A 16,169-nucleotide genomic window follows, 5' to 3' on the forward strand; every position below is an offset into this window, starting at 1 on the left:
TGTGTGTAGATGGAGGTTGTGTTGGTTGGTTTTTAGGTGGTGTGTGTAGATGGGGGTTGTGTTGGTTTAGGTGGCGTGTGGAGATGGTGGCTGTGTTGGTTTAGGTGGCGTGTGTAGATGGGGTTGTGTTGGTTTAGGTGGCGTGTGGAGATGGTGGCTGTGTTGGTTTAGGTGGCGTGTGTAGATGGGGTTGTGTTGGTTTAGGTGGTGTGTGTAGATGGGGGTTGTGTTGGTTGGTTTTTAGGTGGTGTGTGTAGATGGGGGTTGTGTTGGTTGGTTTTTAGGTGGTGTGTGTAGATGGGTGTGCGTTTGGTGTTTCGTGTCTTTTGTTTTTGGTGATGGATTAGGGTGCTGTCATTGTTACGTGGTGTGAGTGGGGGATAAGCTTTTGTTAAGTGGTATGTGGTTGTGTCTAGTTGCGCGTCAAGTTTGGTAGTTCCTGAGTGTTTCATTAGTTAGTTTTTTGACGAGCTTTGCTTGGTGAGGTGTATGGAGTGTGGGGTGTGCTGTTAGTCCATGAACCCCAGACCAGATGTTTCATTCGTCGCTAACAAATGAGGTGCCAATGGTTCTCATTTGGCTGTGCGGCCTTTAAGGGTGAATTGCATGATAACCGATTGAATTGAGCGGAATATCAAATAATTTGTATTGGCCATATAAATAAATCGCTACCGACCTTACGTTTTGCTACCTAGGTATCAATTCATGCTTTGGCTGATGGACTATGTTTTAGGTGGTATGCTTTGGTTGTGAGCTCTGATAAGTGGCGTGTGGGGGTTGGGTGGTGTAAGAGGGAGTTCTTTGTTAGGTGGTGTTCGATTGTTGAGTAGAGTGGTTTGTAGTAGTGTCTAATGCTGTGCATTGGTTGCATAGTGTGTAGCAGAGGTCGCAAACGGGTTTTGATTCCTTACCCGTACCCGGCCGCACCAGGGTCGCAAATGGGTATCCGTACCCGTACCCGGCCGGGTACGGGTAGCTGGGTATCGGGTAGGGTACGGGTATCGGTACCCGGTTGCGACCTCTGGTGTGGAGTGATGCATGAGAAAGTGGTGATTATGCCATGTTACACGTGGAGCTGTGAGTTGCATGTGGAGATGTGTGGTTTTTATATGGGACGTGGGGGGCTTGGTTTCGCGAGGTTTGTGGGGTGTGCGGGGTTGGGAGTGAAGTGGTCCGGTGCAGTGGGTGCAGAAAGATGTGGAGCTGATTGGACTTGCCGATGACTGGTACCAGAAAGTATCAAGATCAGCCTCTGGAGGAGGTTCATGAAGGATTCTGCTGGGGAGTTGGAGGCAGTCGCCCTCCAGCAGCAATGGAGGGCAGAGGAGCGACGCTCACAACAACGAGCAGAGTGCCGCGGGGATAAAGCGCATAGTTGGCACAGTGGGGAGCATAGTTGGTGCATCTGCCAGCGGGTTTTTCACACTGCATGTGGCCTCAAAGTGCACCGAGCATGGCACAAGCGTCGTGGTGACGTCACTGCCACTTAGTGGTGAACGGCAGTTGGGGTTTATTAGATGATCCGTGTGCTGGGATCGGCTTGGGGAAGTCGTGTTGGTGTGTGGGTTTGCTTTTGTACGTTGGCGTTTAGGCCTCGTTAAGTGATCTGTTGGCTTGAGGTTTCCTGGGTTGGGGCATGCGTGGAGCTCATTTCTCGAGCTTTCGTTATGCACGACTGCACTGCATCTTCAGGAGTTGAAGTAGTAGTGCGTGGCGAAAGCTGGAGAGAAGATATGCCTAACACAGCCTAACCCAGAACACCACACTTTGAAGTCGTTTTGCATCGCAGGCGTAAATTGTTTGGCTTGGTTTTGTGCTGGGGGTGTTTGTTCTTGGTGTGGAGGTGTGCGAGGGTTTTTGTGCACGACTGCATTTGTTTGGATGTGTGACTCGGGGTGCGCGAGTGACATTTCCTCTGAAGCTTTGTGCATGTTGTTGTGCATGCATTAGCAGACTGAAGAGGTCAAGCCTCTCATTGACCCGGTGTCAAACCTCAACCGACACCCCAATGGGTAGGACTGCTACCCATGCACGCATATACGCAGTACGACACATATCTACATATAGTCGCGCAATACACCTTGATTTGTGCAGCATGTTAAAATATATTTCACGCTAATATGACACTGTATAATTCTTACGTTATATCCACATGTAGACATGGTGCAAATGCACGTATGTACATTTGTATGTGCGTTGCTTGTCAGTCAACCGCTAAATGCCGATGTCCCCACGCTGTGGGGATGTTCTGTGAGATATTTGACCATACTTCATCATGCCGGTCAGCGTGGATTGGTGAAGGCCAGGGAGCATATGTGCGAGCGTGTAAATACAGTACCGCAATAGATTTTGCTGCACTGCCGCCTGCTGACAACGTAGCCCCGCAGCAGCCTCCAGTACCTGATGTGTGCATGGCGGTCGCCCATCTGAGCACTGTTGAGGCTCAACAGCTTGGATTGTGAGCATTTCAGATGTTTTCCTCATAGGCAGCAACACATGAACTAAATACTAAATATGACAGACAACACAAAGATCCCCTATATAGCCTTAATAGACTATTGCGGCAAGTGCTGTTAGTGAGCATCTTATGAAGGCCGGCACGGCACACGAGGGGGTAGGTGGCCAACACCACGCCCGACCGCCTTTGTCTCCCCAGTGGCGATGTTTTTACATGTGCCAGGTACTCCTTTAAAGCTGAGTCAACCTAGTGGAGGCCCAGTACCGGTTCAGATAATCATTGGTGTTGGCGGTGAGTGGAAATCGAACTCGGATTCGAATCGCAGGGTGCTAACCGCTACACTACCTCTTCCCACCAATAGTAAATTTATACACGCATTTATCCACTCATACACCCCATACCAACCAAGACCTCTCCATGCAGGTCACTCTTGCAAATTAGACCTAGCCTAATCTTTGAAGTTTTCACCTGTTTTAAACAAAAACGTAAAGCATACTATTTAACATGCATGTACACTTCATCTTGCGGTTCGTGATGTGAGAGGTGGGTGGGGATGATTCTGCATCCTGTCTGCTTACCTGTCATGCCTGGGTCTTGTCACCGTGTCTCCACACATTGGAACCGCATCTCTGTGTCAGGGCCGACTACCGCTCGACGAGCCAGACCACGGCCGTGTCCTCGCGTCATGAGTACGAGCAGTCGGCGCTCAACCAAATCCTCGTCAAGACTGCCAAGTACGCACTCGTGTACCCGTACACGTACCCATACCTACTTGCCATTGCACGCGCTCACGTTAAACTGTAGCCTTTACAAAAACTGGCGAATATGTCCTGACGTGTATTGACACGTACCCATACGCACCATCACACGCACTTGCGTTGAATTAGAACCTGGAAAAAAACTGATTGCGTTCTGTAATAAGTTTTTACTTTTAATATTGTGGGTAAAACAACACTAGCTGTCCTCTGATTCCGTGGCTGTTCCTTGTGCCAGGATAGGTGCACTTTCACACGATTGAAATGGCAAAAGTTAGCCGACGAGAGTAACAAGGGATGGGCACAAATCTTATTCTGATACACACTCAAGTTTTTACATGCCCATATTTTATGTATACCCTTTTCCACACACACCAACTTGTACTGACGTACACAAACAAACCTTTAAACATGTGCACCCCCACGTACCCTAATACGTACTCGCCCGTAGTCAAATGGATACGTGGACATGTCTACGTGCCTGTGATGTGCTTTGCTTTGTCACGTGATTTTGCCGGCGGTGGTGTTTGTGTTGGTTGTGTCAGTGTGTAACTTGTCGTCGTGTTGTCAGTAACATAATCGATGTGTCGGCCACGGACTCGCACGGCATGGAGCAGCACGAGTACATGGACCGCGCACGGCTTTACAGGTGGGCACTCGCACGGGTAAATAAGTGGCATTGTTATTCCAAGTATTCTTATTTATTTCTTACCTGACTTCAGAGACACGTTATATTTACTGCCCGACAAGGACACGTAAACGAATTGCGTTTATACACAGGGAAATGTGCACGTGGAGTCTGGGCCTACCATCCTGGTCTGTGGGTGTATTCATGTGATAGTGTTCATAGTAAGGTGGATGTTGTTATCATGCCTTATGGTGATGGTGGCATTGATGTCAATGTTGCCTGTCCTTGCGTGGAAATGGCGGCGGTGATGATGCTGGTGTTAGATTTTGTTGTAAGTGTGTACGTGTATAAAGGTGGCTGCGTTGACGGCGATTGTGTTGACGTTTTCAGTGCGCGCGTGGTGATGGTGGGCAGCTCGTCACACGGATCGGCCTGGGCTAAGCCTCCGTCCCTCATGACGCTGACCACTCAGCCGTTCCACGTGCTGGCCAGTCCCCTCGTGTCGCACTCCGACATCACACAGGTGCTGGCTGTGGTGGCACCTTCACATGGGGGATGCCCCATGTTGCCTTCAGTTGTTGTGCCGGTGTTAAGTCTCGGGCGTTGATGATGGCAGTGGTGATGTTGCTTGCCTGACGTTCTGTCTTGGTATCGAGGAGGAATGGTTTCCTGTCCATATCGGTATGAAGGATCAAGAGGTTGTCACGCCCAATGCCATTGATACCACCACAAGTGCCATTGTTGCCTTCCACTCTGAGTGTGTAAAGTCGACACCCGACCTTTTGGTTCTGCTCCTGCAGGTGAACCATGATGTCTTGTTGGCCGATGGCACCCCAGACACTGGGAAAGGAGTGGCTACTTGGCTTCACCGTATGACATGAGTTGAGATTCGCGATGGTGTTTCAGTAATTGGAGAAGGCGTGGGTGTCAGCAGTTTTAGTGTGTGTGTGTATATATATCTATCACCAGTGATGGTGTTGGCATTGATGGTGCTGGCACCTGTGTTGCTATCCGTGGTATGTTCAAAGTTGGCTGTGACCGTGGTGATCGTATTGATGCAAGCTCTAATAGTGCTGGCCTCAACGGAGATCTTGGCATAGCCTGTGACCGTATGAATGATGGTTTTAATTTTGTTTGCGTTGGTGTCAACGGAGAAAGAATTCAGACTGGTGGTGTTCAGGACGGTCTGTGAGTGTTCATGGTGGTGGTGTGTAACAAGGGTTTATGGACAGTCGTGACAGTGTTGGCCTCGTTCTTGGCGTGCAGGTGGCGCGGTTCGCTGCTTACGCCTCAAACGCCGGGGCGCAGGTGAAGGTCGATCACAAGGAGGAACTTGTCGCCCACTTCAACATCCCGTGATCCCGTGCCCGGGATGTGACGTTGCGGCCCACTGGATGTGATATTGCTGCCCTCCCCGCCCCCGCAAGTAGCATCGTCGCTCCGTGGAGGCGGCAATCTCCAGCCAATGACATCGCCAACACGCGGACGAAAACGGCGCCACTGGGCGACGCGTCGCTCTGAACAGGAGGCGTGGTGTCGAAGCGCACGTGAAAGTGACGTCACATTGTACAGAACGTGGCATTGCATTGTAAATGAAGTGGTGTCACAACACACATTTATTAAAACGCGAGGCAGTGCCGTTACTGGATACTGAAAGGGACAAGTCGCTTTCACGTTTTGCAAAAAAAGGTGGTTGTGGTGAGTGTACGTACGAGCGTTTGTGTGCACGTTATACGAACGCTATTTCAAGGGTCTCAATGCTAACTCCACATCAAATTCAAATTTGAGGTTTCTCTATTCACAGGTTTGGCTGTTACTGCTGCTTTATTTTCCTTATTGCACATTTTTTTAAAGTGGGGTTTTAATTACCTGCAATGCAAAAATTAGGAGCCGTTATCGCAGCCTCGCCTTCACGTTGCATACACAGGAAGAAGGGGCATCGCAAGTGATGTCACCACGCAGGCATTCAGAAATTTATGGGCACAGAAGTTGGCATCTGCACCTACGCTCACTTAGGAACTTTTAATGGCCAGATGTTGGCGACATTAAGTGCTTCTGATTGCTCTTTAATTCTTCAGGCAAACTTTTAAGGCTTGCGAATTGATTTGGACACAAATTGGTTGATTTGTTGTCAGTTTGGGGCCCCGCAGGTGGGAGGGAGGGAACCAGTAGTTATTTTAACGTTAAGAGCCATACTACGGGATGATCTGCGATGTGGGCCCGGATCTCATAGCCCCCTCACCTCAGTTTGTGGACACCCGGCGAATTAGCCTTCTTCCATTGGCCAATCAAATTTGGGCATCACTTGTAAGACCATGTTGGGGTGGGGTGGCGTCAGCAATGATAAATATGCTGTTAATTATTTGTTTTGATTTATATTTTTATCCTTTGATTATGTGATGCACGTGGAACTGCACAGAGGAGATTGGTTGTTGTGTGGAATCTGTTCAATTTAGTCCATGCAAATCAGTTTCCCCTCCCACTTGGATTTGCTTGCTCTGGGGAGGGTGGGGGGTGGGTCAAATTTTTGGAATGGGGGAGCGGTTGGAATGGTAGAGCAAAAAATATAATATTTGAGTTGTAACATTTTGCTGTCTTGTGGAAGCTTGTGTTGAAATAAAAAAAAATCGTTATTTCATCCATAACTTCGAGGAGTTTTCTATTAATCGCAAATAAGGCTACGATTTTGGGATGTTAATATAAAGTTGAATTCATGACGGAGGTGAAAACGGTAACCTCCGGATAGGTCACAGAATCGGGTGTTTCTGCAGGCATATCCAAGATTTCAGACTAAAAATTAATAATGATCTGATTTACTGACCTCTGACAAAATTGTAGCCTTTTAAGTGACCTCTCGGGTGTCAGGAGGTGGGGGGGGGGGGGGACTATCTCCTTTAGAAGGAATCCCGCTTTCGTACAACAGCATTATGATGTTCTTAGGTTTTTTCGGTAAAGTCACGTAGGTAAAAAATTAAAATTAATAAAAGTAAAATGAAATAAAAATCACGACGTTTCGGAGGCAACACAAGCTTCTGATTTCAGGTGGAACCGTCACAGCCCGACAGCTGTATCAAGTAAATTATGATGCACATTGTTACAGAGGGTATGAATTGTGTGCAGGCAAGTGGCTTTGTGGAATTTACTACTATATTACCCAAGAATGTCGGTGTGTAACATGCGTGACGTCACTCCACGTCGACCAGCCCCCCTCAATAATCATGAATAGGTTTCTTCCTCCACATGGACCCACCCCTCATTAATAATCATGAGCAGATGACGTCACTCCACATCGAACAGCCCCCCTCATTAATAATCAACAGGTGACGTCTTCCAAATGGAAACCCCCACCCCCCTTAATTAGCAGCTGACGTCACTCCACATGGGGGGGGCGAGGCGCCTCCCCCCTCCTCGGCGTCAACTTACAACCCTCGCTACAAAGGCAGAACCCTCACAGCTCGCGATCTCCGTCACACTGTTGAGACATCAAAAGTAAAAAAGGACGTCCTGCTGAACAAGGGATTATAACCTTAAAATGAAATAGGTCTTGGTCACCGCGGCCTTACAAATTGCACACGAATTGATGCAATGAATATCACGTCGCGGTCTGCTTTTCGCTTACAAGTTTCAGATTTACTGAAATACACCCGTCCTTGGACGGGCAAAAGGCGAGTTCTTACATATTCAACAAGCCCGTCCATAGGGTGGAGTCGATTTTGTTTTTCAAACTGCAACCTTCGTGAAACTATTACGTTAGGGACCTGAAGCCTGTGTCAGGTCGAGCCCTCCACCACCTGCTCACTGCTGCTGTGTGCTGGTGGTATAAAAAAATTGTCAGATCACCTTAAACTATTTTTGACACCGAACGAAACTAAACTTAAGTTACTAGGTAAGACCCACTGAGCTATATAAGTATTTTTCAGAAGCGACCTGACCACAAATGATAGCTCAACGAGGAGGCTTATCACGTGTAAATTTATGGCAGCCATATACTTGACACGCATGTTTCTAAATGTGTATAGAAAAACCGGATGACCCGGAAAAAAATCCACGCGACCACGGGGAGAGCGACGTGCAAACTAAAACAAAAGTTGAGCAAATTCTGTGACAAATTATTCTTATGCACAACGATTGATATTAGCACCTAAGGGTAGAGTGTCAAGCAGTGGCATTTTACAGCGGTGGGGAATGGTTCTTCTCCCCAAAAATTTTAAAACAACATCCTCAGGCAAAATTTCGATTTAAAGCTTTCGTGACTGCAGGGATTCATCTTCTTGGTTCTTTCGGTAAAGTCACGTAGAAGGGAAATAATAAAATAGTAAAAATAAAACTATAAAATAATATATTATATTATTATTTCCCTTCTACGTGACTTTACCGAAAGAACCAAGAAGATCCTCAGGCAACCTGCCGACGTGTCATCGTGCCACGAACAGTTTTGGACACCGGTGCAATCGTAACTTCACGAGATGCTTGAGCTGCATCACATGGTAACCCCCCCCCCCCCCAACACTGAAAAGGCATATATTAACAAATATTAAGTTCCATCAGAGGCGACGAACAATGTCATAGCGACTGAGATTCCAATTGTCTCTACATCACAACTGTTAATTTTAATTAGTTCACTATTCAGAATAGAAATTTATACTGGAGGAATCCGATGAGCTATAAAGCTTTTTTCACTTGGCCAGTCGGGGTGGGTCTCAACGTTGAAACAACAAAATGCAAAAACACGATAGGAGTGCAAAGTATAAGAAAGGTAAAGCAATCACTTTCAATAAATATGCAAATAAAACAAGCATTTTTTTAAGCTTTCGTGACTGCAGGAATCCATACTCTTTGGTACTTTCGGTAAAGTCACGGAGTTAGAGGTAAAATAAAACAAATCACGACTTTTCGATCGCAACACAAGCGGTCGCTTCAAAAAGTCGTGATTTGTTTGATTTTATTTCTAACTACGTGACTTTACCGAAAGAACCAAAGAGTAACCATTTTTTCTTATCAGGTAAATAAAGCCCACTGAGCTATTAGCTTATTTTTCAGAAGCGATCCGGCCACATATGATAGCTCAACAAAGTGGCTCACCACGTTCAAACTTATAGCAGCTAAATAATATCAAACATTACAGTGGATGCGGCAACACCAAAACCTCAGTCTGCTGCCCAGTATCCAAACTGGGCATTAGGTAAACCGCCCTCTTCCTCCGCCAAAAGTAGTGGCAACGGGGCATTGGGTCACGTCACCTTTGTTAGCATGAAAACCGCGTCAAACTATAGCTCGAATGGCCCCGGGGATCTGAAGTAACATGAAATTGTCCATTCAATCCGAACATTAAAAAAGTTTTTTTTTATCTGACAATCGGCCATCGGGCGTCGTACCCTAGTGGGTTGAGCCTTGTTTTGCTAAGCTGACACCACCATCATTCTGCGAATCCAGAATTGGGACTCCTCAGCAGACTTCAAGAGCCATCACCAAATCTGATGGACGTCATCCTCGAACCGCGAGGGACCTGTCTACGACGACGCATGGTGCCTATGGGTCTGTCGTCTTATTCACCCCCCCACCACCACCATAATCACACCCAGATGGACTGACCAAAGGACAGCGGTCGCGTGCTCTGGCGAACGTAGAGACAACAATGTTGTCTCACTTTGTCTTGGGGAGGGTGGGTGGGGAGTTGTTTAATGGGCCCCCCTCACCACCACCCCCGCCTCCATCCACCACAACGGGGGAGGGGGGCAGGGATACATTGTCTGGAAGTTGGAGCTCAGTCTCTGACATATACAGCTGAAATTAAATCCTGGTCCAGGAATAAGCAACCAAAACAACACGAGCCATTTTTTTCGAATTCGTAAAAAATGAAATATAAAGCGCCGCAATGCATGTGGACACGAGACGGTCCTCCGTGAGCGGGGAGGTGGACGTCGGCCCCCACAACACTGAATATCAGGTGAGGAAGTGAACATCTCGCCACCATGACTGAAACAAGCCACGACTGCTGTTCGCTCAACAATCAGCCTTAAGTTTCAAACAACGCACACAAATGTTTAAAAAGCAGAACCTTGGTGCATTATGTGAAAAACCCCATCATCTGCACTTCCTCAAGAAGTGCATCGTGGTCCTCTTGTCAAGTCTCCATCAAGCAGTGAGCATTGGTTGACGACTGTGCTCATGTGTTCTGATCAGAATCAGAATATTTATACTGGAGAAATCCGATGAGCTGTAAAGCATTTTTTTACATATGTCCAGTAAGGGCAGATCAGAACGTTACGACAACAAACAATACAAAAACACGCCAGCAGTGCAAAGTATAGGCAAGGTAAAAAAAACTTAAAACAATATACAAATATTGTAAAATATATATATTTGTATCTTTCCAGATAAAGCCCATTGAGCTATTCTTATTGCTGAGGATGATATCGGTGTAAAGTTGCCTATCACCGTAACCGGTTGTTGCGTCATTCCCAAAAGTAGGCCATTGTGTGCCGGCGTCAGGGTCCAAATAAGCCAAATTCGAAAATTACACCGCAAATTACACAATTGGGACAGCAATCATGGCCCCCCTACTGGCACGCTAATGCACGATTGCAGGCCCCGTGCTGAGCCACCTTGCGCCCACAGGTGCCACTAGGGGGCGCCCTTTCAAACGTTCGAAAATGTCATGTAAAAGCGAAACTGTCAACAATTTATTTTATTTTACCAGGTAAGGCCCACTGAGAAATATCTCTTTTTTCAGAAGCGACCTGGCCACAAATGACAGCTCAACGAAGTGGCTTATAATGTGGAAATGTACAGCAGCCAAATACTGTGAACGCACATTGATTCTAAACGTGTATGGAAAAACTGGAAGACCTGGAGAAAAATCCACGCGACCATGGGGAGAGAGAAAGAGAGAGGGACACGCAGACTCTAAATAGACAGGCGTTAGGGTGGGATTCGAACCGGCGATTTTTTTTGTATACCAGGCGAGGGAGTTAACATCTCGCCGCCACGGCGTAAAGATACGCCTCGGTGTAGAGGGCACTAAATAGGGTGGCCTACTAGTACACATAGGGGTTCGGTATTATATCTAGTTTAACACTGGCATTAAAACATTTTGATAGTTTATTCTTAAGGTTAATATTTGTCTCTTTGCATTATTCATGGATATTTTTCTTCATTTTCAGATGACATAAAAATGGATAGAACATTTATTGAGTTGGGACGAAACAATTGATACATGTTCAAAGATTACACCTGTTAAAAAAGAAACCCGTCCTGAATTAATTAAAAAAAGAAAATGTATGAATGCATTGATGTTAATGGAAGTCAGCTTCAACATTTGTTAAAATAAATAAAATAACCCGATGTAATTTGTTAAAATAAATACTTCTAACCCCGTGTGTTCTGACATTTGGGCCACCGTGTATAAAACATACACAATTGTCATTATTGGCATTATGAACGATATTCACGATAGGGCAGTAGGGTGCTATGATCAAAGTGCGATACGATTATCGTGGAGCTTACGATAATATAACACGTCTAACGATATCGTACGAATCAATATCGTCACGATATCGTAAAATATCGTCACTATAATATCGTACGATATCAATATCGTCACGATATCGTATAATACGATAACGTCGGAGTCGGGGGGGGGAGGGTGCACGTGACGCGTGACGTCACTCCGGCCACGTACCGCGAGGCGACGTCGGCGATGTCGGCGTCAACTTTGGAACCGGCGCAAACAGTCGAGGCGGCCGCGGGAGGCAGCGAGACGATGTCGGAGCATTTCGTGAAGCCGGGTGAGGGAACTTCGCAGGGCGGGTTGGTTTCTTGAGCAGCGCGAAGTTCACCGGTGCGGCAGTCGGGCGCGGTGCCGAGAAAAGCCGGCTTTTCGGGCCTAGCTTGATGTCGAAGCCTACCGTTTGGCCTGATGCCCCTGCCGGGCAGGGCGTCGGCGCCGCGGCCGGAACCCGCAGTACCGGACGCGGTGATGTGGCCGATGTGTTCACTAACAGAGGGCATACTCCGCAGAGCTGCGTGGGAAGTTCAGTGACACGGAGTTCCGTGTGTTAACGACGCCTCCATAAACACGAGGGGGACTCGTTTGAGTCGAGTAGTACCGGCCCCGCTTTGCGCTTGCTGACATGCTACATAGCCGATGATACACCGATGTTGTGTTATGTGCACGTATGAATGTGCTTGCTGTCTTAATGTACGTGTTTCCGCGACTGTTCGTGTCTATGTCTCCGTGTACCCGTGTGCAGGAGTGGTAGTGTCACGGTTGATCCCGCTGCGCTACGAACCCGGCGACCCGAGTTTGAATCCCGCTCACGGCTAACGCCAGTGTCGATTATCTGAACCGAACCCGGGCACCCCCGAGGTCGACTTTGACCTCAAATAAGTACCTGGTGTTGTGTGTAAACACATCAGCACTGGGGAAGCAAGGGTATTAGGGCTTGGTACTTGCCACCCACCCCCGTGTGGGTGTGCCGTGCCGGTCATCATAGGTGCTCGCTAACAGCACTTGCCTCAACAGCCTAAGGCAATATGGGGGATCTTTGTATTTTTGTACCCGTGTTCCTCACCCTTCCATGTAACCCCCAAACCACCCTCACATGACACACTGCGTTCCTCCCCCCTGCCCATGTGTGTCCCCAATACAGGGAACCTGGATCGCGGCTGGAACGACCCCCCAGTATTCTCATTCTGCACCCAGAATGCGACGCGGCGAGGGGGAACCCCCCTCACCAAGCGCGTTCCTCCCCCTCAACTCACAGGTGCTCATCTCACAACATCGATAACCTACACACAACGGTACAGATATCGCTCGATTCACGAAAAGCGATGCGTTCTCCAAAAAAGCAGGCGTAAAACGAAATTTCGTAAATGGGAATAGCTTTTTTTCCTATTAATTGAATACAGAACATAAGGGATGTGTTTCGGACAGTCATTCCAACTCTATCCCTAACCTAAACGACATACACCTATTACAGTTTTCACAATACAAATATAATTAGGAACAAATATAAAACTATTGAATATTTATTAATTTCAAACAAAATTCAACTTTTTCAGAAAACGCACCAAAAGATCTGCATGTTGGAATAACTCATTGCGCGTGCCGTGTGGTATGAAATTTCTTTAACGCAGAAATTCGATTTAGTAAATCGAGATTGATACCTTTAATGTGTTTACAAGGCTAAAAATCTTTAGTCTGCGACATGTTATATTATGGGCACAATGTAAATAAAAGTTGAGACGAAATCATAATTAGCGTTGTGGAGAGCATACGGTAAGTAACACAATAGATAAGCAGACAATAGATATCCATAGAAATGCCTACATACAACAAATGGTTTGTGCAAAAAAATTTATGAAGACGTTGACAAGACGGGGTTAGGGTAATAGAGAAGGGTGGAGGACAAAGAGAAGTTAGAAATGCCAAGGACTTCATAAAGGAAAAGAGACCGATGGGGAGAAAGGGCAGCAGGAGGATGTTAAAGATTTAAACAGGTCAGAAATGGAAGAGAGAAGATATATATCGGGGGTCATAGTGAGCAGATTGATGAAGAGTGAGGACGTGTCGGATATGTGAACGGCGCGTGTGGTATAAGTGGGTGGGAGAGTGAAACGAGGAGCGAAGTAAAAGGGAGAATCGAGAGTTAACGAGTGCTTTTCCTTTCAGGGGGAACCACCTCCACCATTACATCACCCCAGGTGTCTCTGACCCCAGCAAGCGCCCCGCCCTCCAGCGTGGCCCCACCCCCCAGCGTGGCCCCACCCCCCAGCGTGGCCCCACCCCCCAGCGTGACCCCACCTCTTGCACCACCCACCCCTGAGACCTCTGCGTCCGTGACCCAGGAGGAGCCCAGTGTGGAGGTGGTGCTGGAGACGCTCACCTCCCTACTGATAGGGTGCCGTGGCCACGTTCAGGTGAGCCACCTCTCGGCGTACCGGATATGCAGCCGATAGTACCGGGTTTGTAATAAAGGTGTACATGGTGCTTGCACCCACCACCAACCAACCTCCCCCATGTGCCTCGCTAAACTTGCAGGATGCTCATAAAAAAGGTGCAGCCCTGCAATTACTAATATATACGACTGCAGGCAGAAGAGCCTCCACTAGCGGGAGCTCTAGAAACCTCCTCCCGAGGGTATTTTGGCCTATCCTTTGACACTGGCCAGGCATCTTCGAAGAGGGCAACAAGACTAACCTTAACAGAGCTACGTGTTGTTAGTCAGCTATTTGATGCTTGTGCATTGGTGCTACCAGTGTATTATGCCCGTCTTTTTAGAATAAGCTCATAAGTAGCACTTTTCTCAATAGTATTCTCATAAATGTCATATACAGGCAAACCTCAACCTCTTATTGCGCTGCCTCCAATAGCGCTGTTTCGTATCGTGCTGCGTTTACCAACAACGCATTGCTATAGGTCTGCCTATACATGTTGGTGTGTTATGCTTGCAGGGCCGCATATGCGATGACATCGGTCGCAAGCTGGAATTGCTGCGAGAGGCCTGGAATTCTGGGAAACTGAGTGACTTGGTCAAGAGACGGCTTGGAATGCTAGCAAACGGTAATGCCAACACCATAGCTATCGCCATTAACCTCAAAATGACCATCCATAACCTTCATGGTTGTGATCATGTCTATGATATGCTTTTCTAGGTCGCCGTGTTTTTGTGTGTTCTTACTTGTTCCCATGAGTAATTTGTGTGCCTCTGCCTATTCCCATTGGGGCACCGCATTGGCGAGATGTTAACTGCCTCGCCTGGTATATAGGTCCTGGGTTCGATCCCAACCCTGACGCCTCTATATTTCAAGTTTGTGTGTCTCTTCCCGTGGTGGTGTGGATTTTTCTCCAGGTCCTCTGGTTTTTCCCTCCACATTTAATAACATGTCTTTAGAGTATTTGGCTGCTATAAATTTCCACATGATACGCCACTTAGTTGAACTATCATTTGTGGCCAGGTGGCTTATGAAAAATAACTATATAGCTCAGCGGGCATTACCTTGTTAAATACAAAGTTACAGTTAGTCATATTTTCCCGCTCCTTTACGTTTGTCTCCACTCGTCTCTGTGTTCGTGCCAGATTTGCGAGCGAGCGCATGGACTGAGAGTGAGCGCCGTGTCGTGTCGCTCACGGTCGACCACACAAGTGAGGTGGGGCCCTTCATGGCGGCCGTCAGGAGGCTCCTGTCCGAAGCTCGCTCGCTATCGCTCCAACAGAAGCAGCAGCAGCTACAAGAACCACCAATGGAATCATGTCAACAAGAAGCACAACAACCACTGCAAGCACTGCAGCAAACAGAGCAGTCACTACCACTACCACAATCAGAACAGGAACCCGTAGACCCAGATCCAAAACCAGATCTGCCTTCCGAACAACACCTGGAGCAGCCACAATCTGAATTAGAACCACTGCAGGAACAAACCCACTCACAACCAGAACCAGTCGAACAACAGCTAGAACGGGTGCAATTAGATCAGTTGCCTTTGGAACAACAACTGGAACAAGCATGTCCTGAACAACCACAACTGGAACAACATCCACAACCGGAAGCTCGTTGCGATTCAGAACCTCTGCTGGAGCCAGAAATGGAAGTTGAGCTGGAAGAGAAGCCAAAACTGGAACCACTTCCGGATATAAAGGAATAATTGGAACAACAATTCGGCTGGAACAAAAAACATGAGGACTTAATTTGGATTTGGAACTGAATGTGAAACAGGATCAGCACATGGGAGAGCATCTGGAACTGAGACTAGATCTAGAACCATAGTTGTGACTATGGCTGTGTAAATCCGCTTGGAAGGCACAGAACCAGAACCTCTGGAAGGAACTGATGCATGCCACACTGTGCCGTGCACTTGCACTTACGAAAACCGTCACTTCCATTGTTAAAATTAACAACTGCTTTACTTTGCATTTTTAATCCCACAAAGTGCATTTAATCTAACGCTTGAAGTTATAAATAAAATATTAACCACTCTGATGAAGTGCTTTGCATATGCTTTGTCATGGATTTAATTATCTGTCATTTTATTTAACCTAAGGGGGCTCATTGGAATCCTTATTTGCAGCAGAGAAACCTATGATCTTAGTACACGTTAATTATTTTAAACAATGAAATTTTACGAATACAAGTTTAACAATTTTAAAGTATATATATATTCTTTGGTTCTTTCGGTAAAGTCACGTATAAAGAAAAAATAATGAATTAAATAATAACATACGACGTTTCGATTGCAACACAAGCAATCATCAGGTATAATGAAATAGCGACATAAAATATAACCAGAAAAAATTATAGACAGACATAAGCAGACAGATATCACCAA

General features: G+C 46.8%; 2 protein-coding genes across 2 annotated transcripts; both read left to right on the forward strand.

The window, feature by feature from the left end:
- The first annotated feature begins 1,034 nt into the window (after nt 1–1,034).
- Nucleotides 1,035–6,479, forward strand: LOC133347964 (ragulator complex protein LAMTOR1-like). The gene is made up of 6 exons (XM_061560729.1): nt 1,035–1,049; nt 1,954–2,012; nt 3,097–3,192; nt 3,785–3,862; nt 4,232–4,364; nt 5,108–6,479. The coding sequence occupies exons 1-6, from the start codon at nt 1,035–1,037 to the stop codon at nt 5,198–5,200; spliced, it is 474 nt and encodes a 157-aa protein (XP_061416713.1). The 3' UTR covers nt 5,201–6,479.
- Nucleotides 6,480–11,504: 5,025 nt separating this feature from the next.
- On the forward strand, nt 11,505–15,835 carry LOC133348029 (steroid receptor RNA activator 1-like). The gene is made up of 5 exons (XM_061560842.1): nt 11,505–11,628; nt 12,493–12,606; nt 13,515–13,762; nt 14,297–14,405; nt 14,923–15,835. The coding sequence occupies exons 1-5, from the start codon at nt 11,541–11,543 to the stop codon at nt 15,486–15,488; spliced, it is 1,125 nt and encodes a 374-aa protein (XP_061416826.1). The 5' UTR covers nt 11,505–11,540; the 3' UTR covers nt 15,489–15,835.
- Nucleotides 15,836–16,169: the final 334 nt, after the last annotated feature.

Source organism: Lethenteron reissneri, chromosome 26, assembly GCF_015708825.2.
Source record: "Lethenteron reissneri isolate LAM-NWPU_2019-01 chromosome 26, ASM1570882v1, whole genome shotgun sequence".
Taxonomy (NCBI): domain Eukaryota; kingdom Metazoa; phylum Chordata; class Hyperoartia; order Petromyzontiformes; family Petromyzontidae; genus Lethenteron; species Lethenteron reissneri.

What these genes read in the sequence shown, in the direction of transcription:
- LOC133347964 (XM_061560729.1), top strand. An exon ending in CTCAACCGACACCCCAATGG is followed by an intron (nt 2,013 to 3,096) that starts GTAGGACTGCTA and finishes TCTCTGTGTCAG; the next exon opens with GGCCGACTACCGCTCGACGA. An exon ending in GACCGCGCACGGCTTTACAG is followed by an intron (nt 3,863 to 4,231) that starts GTGGGCACTCGC and finishes TGACGTTTTCAG; the next exon opens with TGCGCGCGTGGTGATGGTGG.
- LOC133348029 (XM_061560842.1), top strand. Translation starts at nt 11,541, where the DNA reads ATGTCGGCGTCAACTTTGGAACCGGCGCAAACAGTCGAGGCGGCCGCG. An exon ending in GGAGCATTTCGTGAAGCCGG is followed by an intron (nt 11,629 to 12,492) that starts GTGAGGGAACTT and finishes TCCCCAATACAG; the next exon opens with GGAACCTGGATCGCGGCTGG. An exon ending in GCTTGGAATGCTAGCAAACG is followed by an intron (nt 14,406 to 14,922) that starts GTAATGCCAACA and finishes TGTTCGTGCCAG; the next exon opens with ATTTGCGAGCGAGCGCATGG.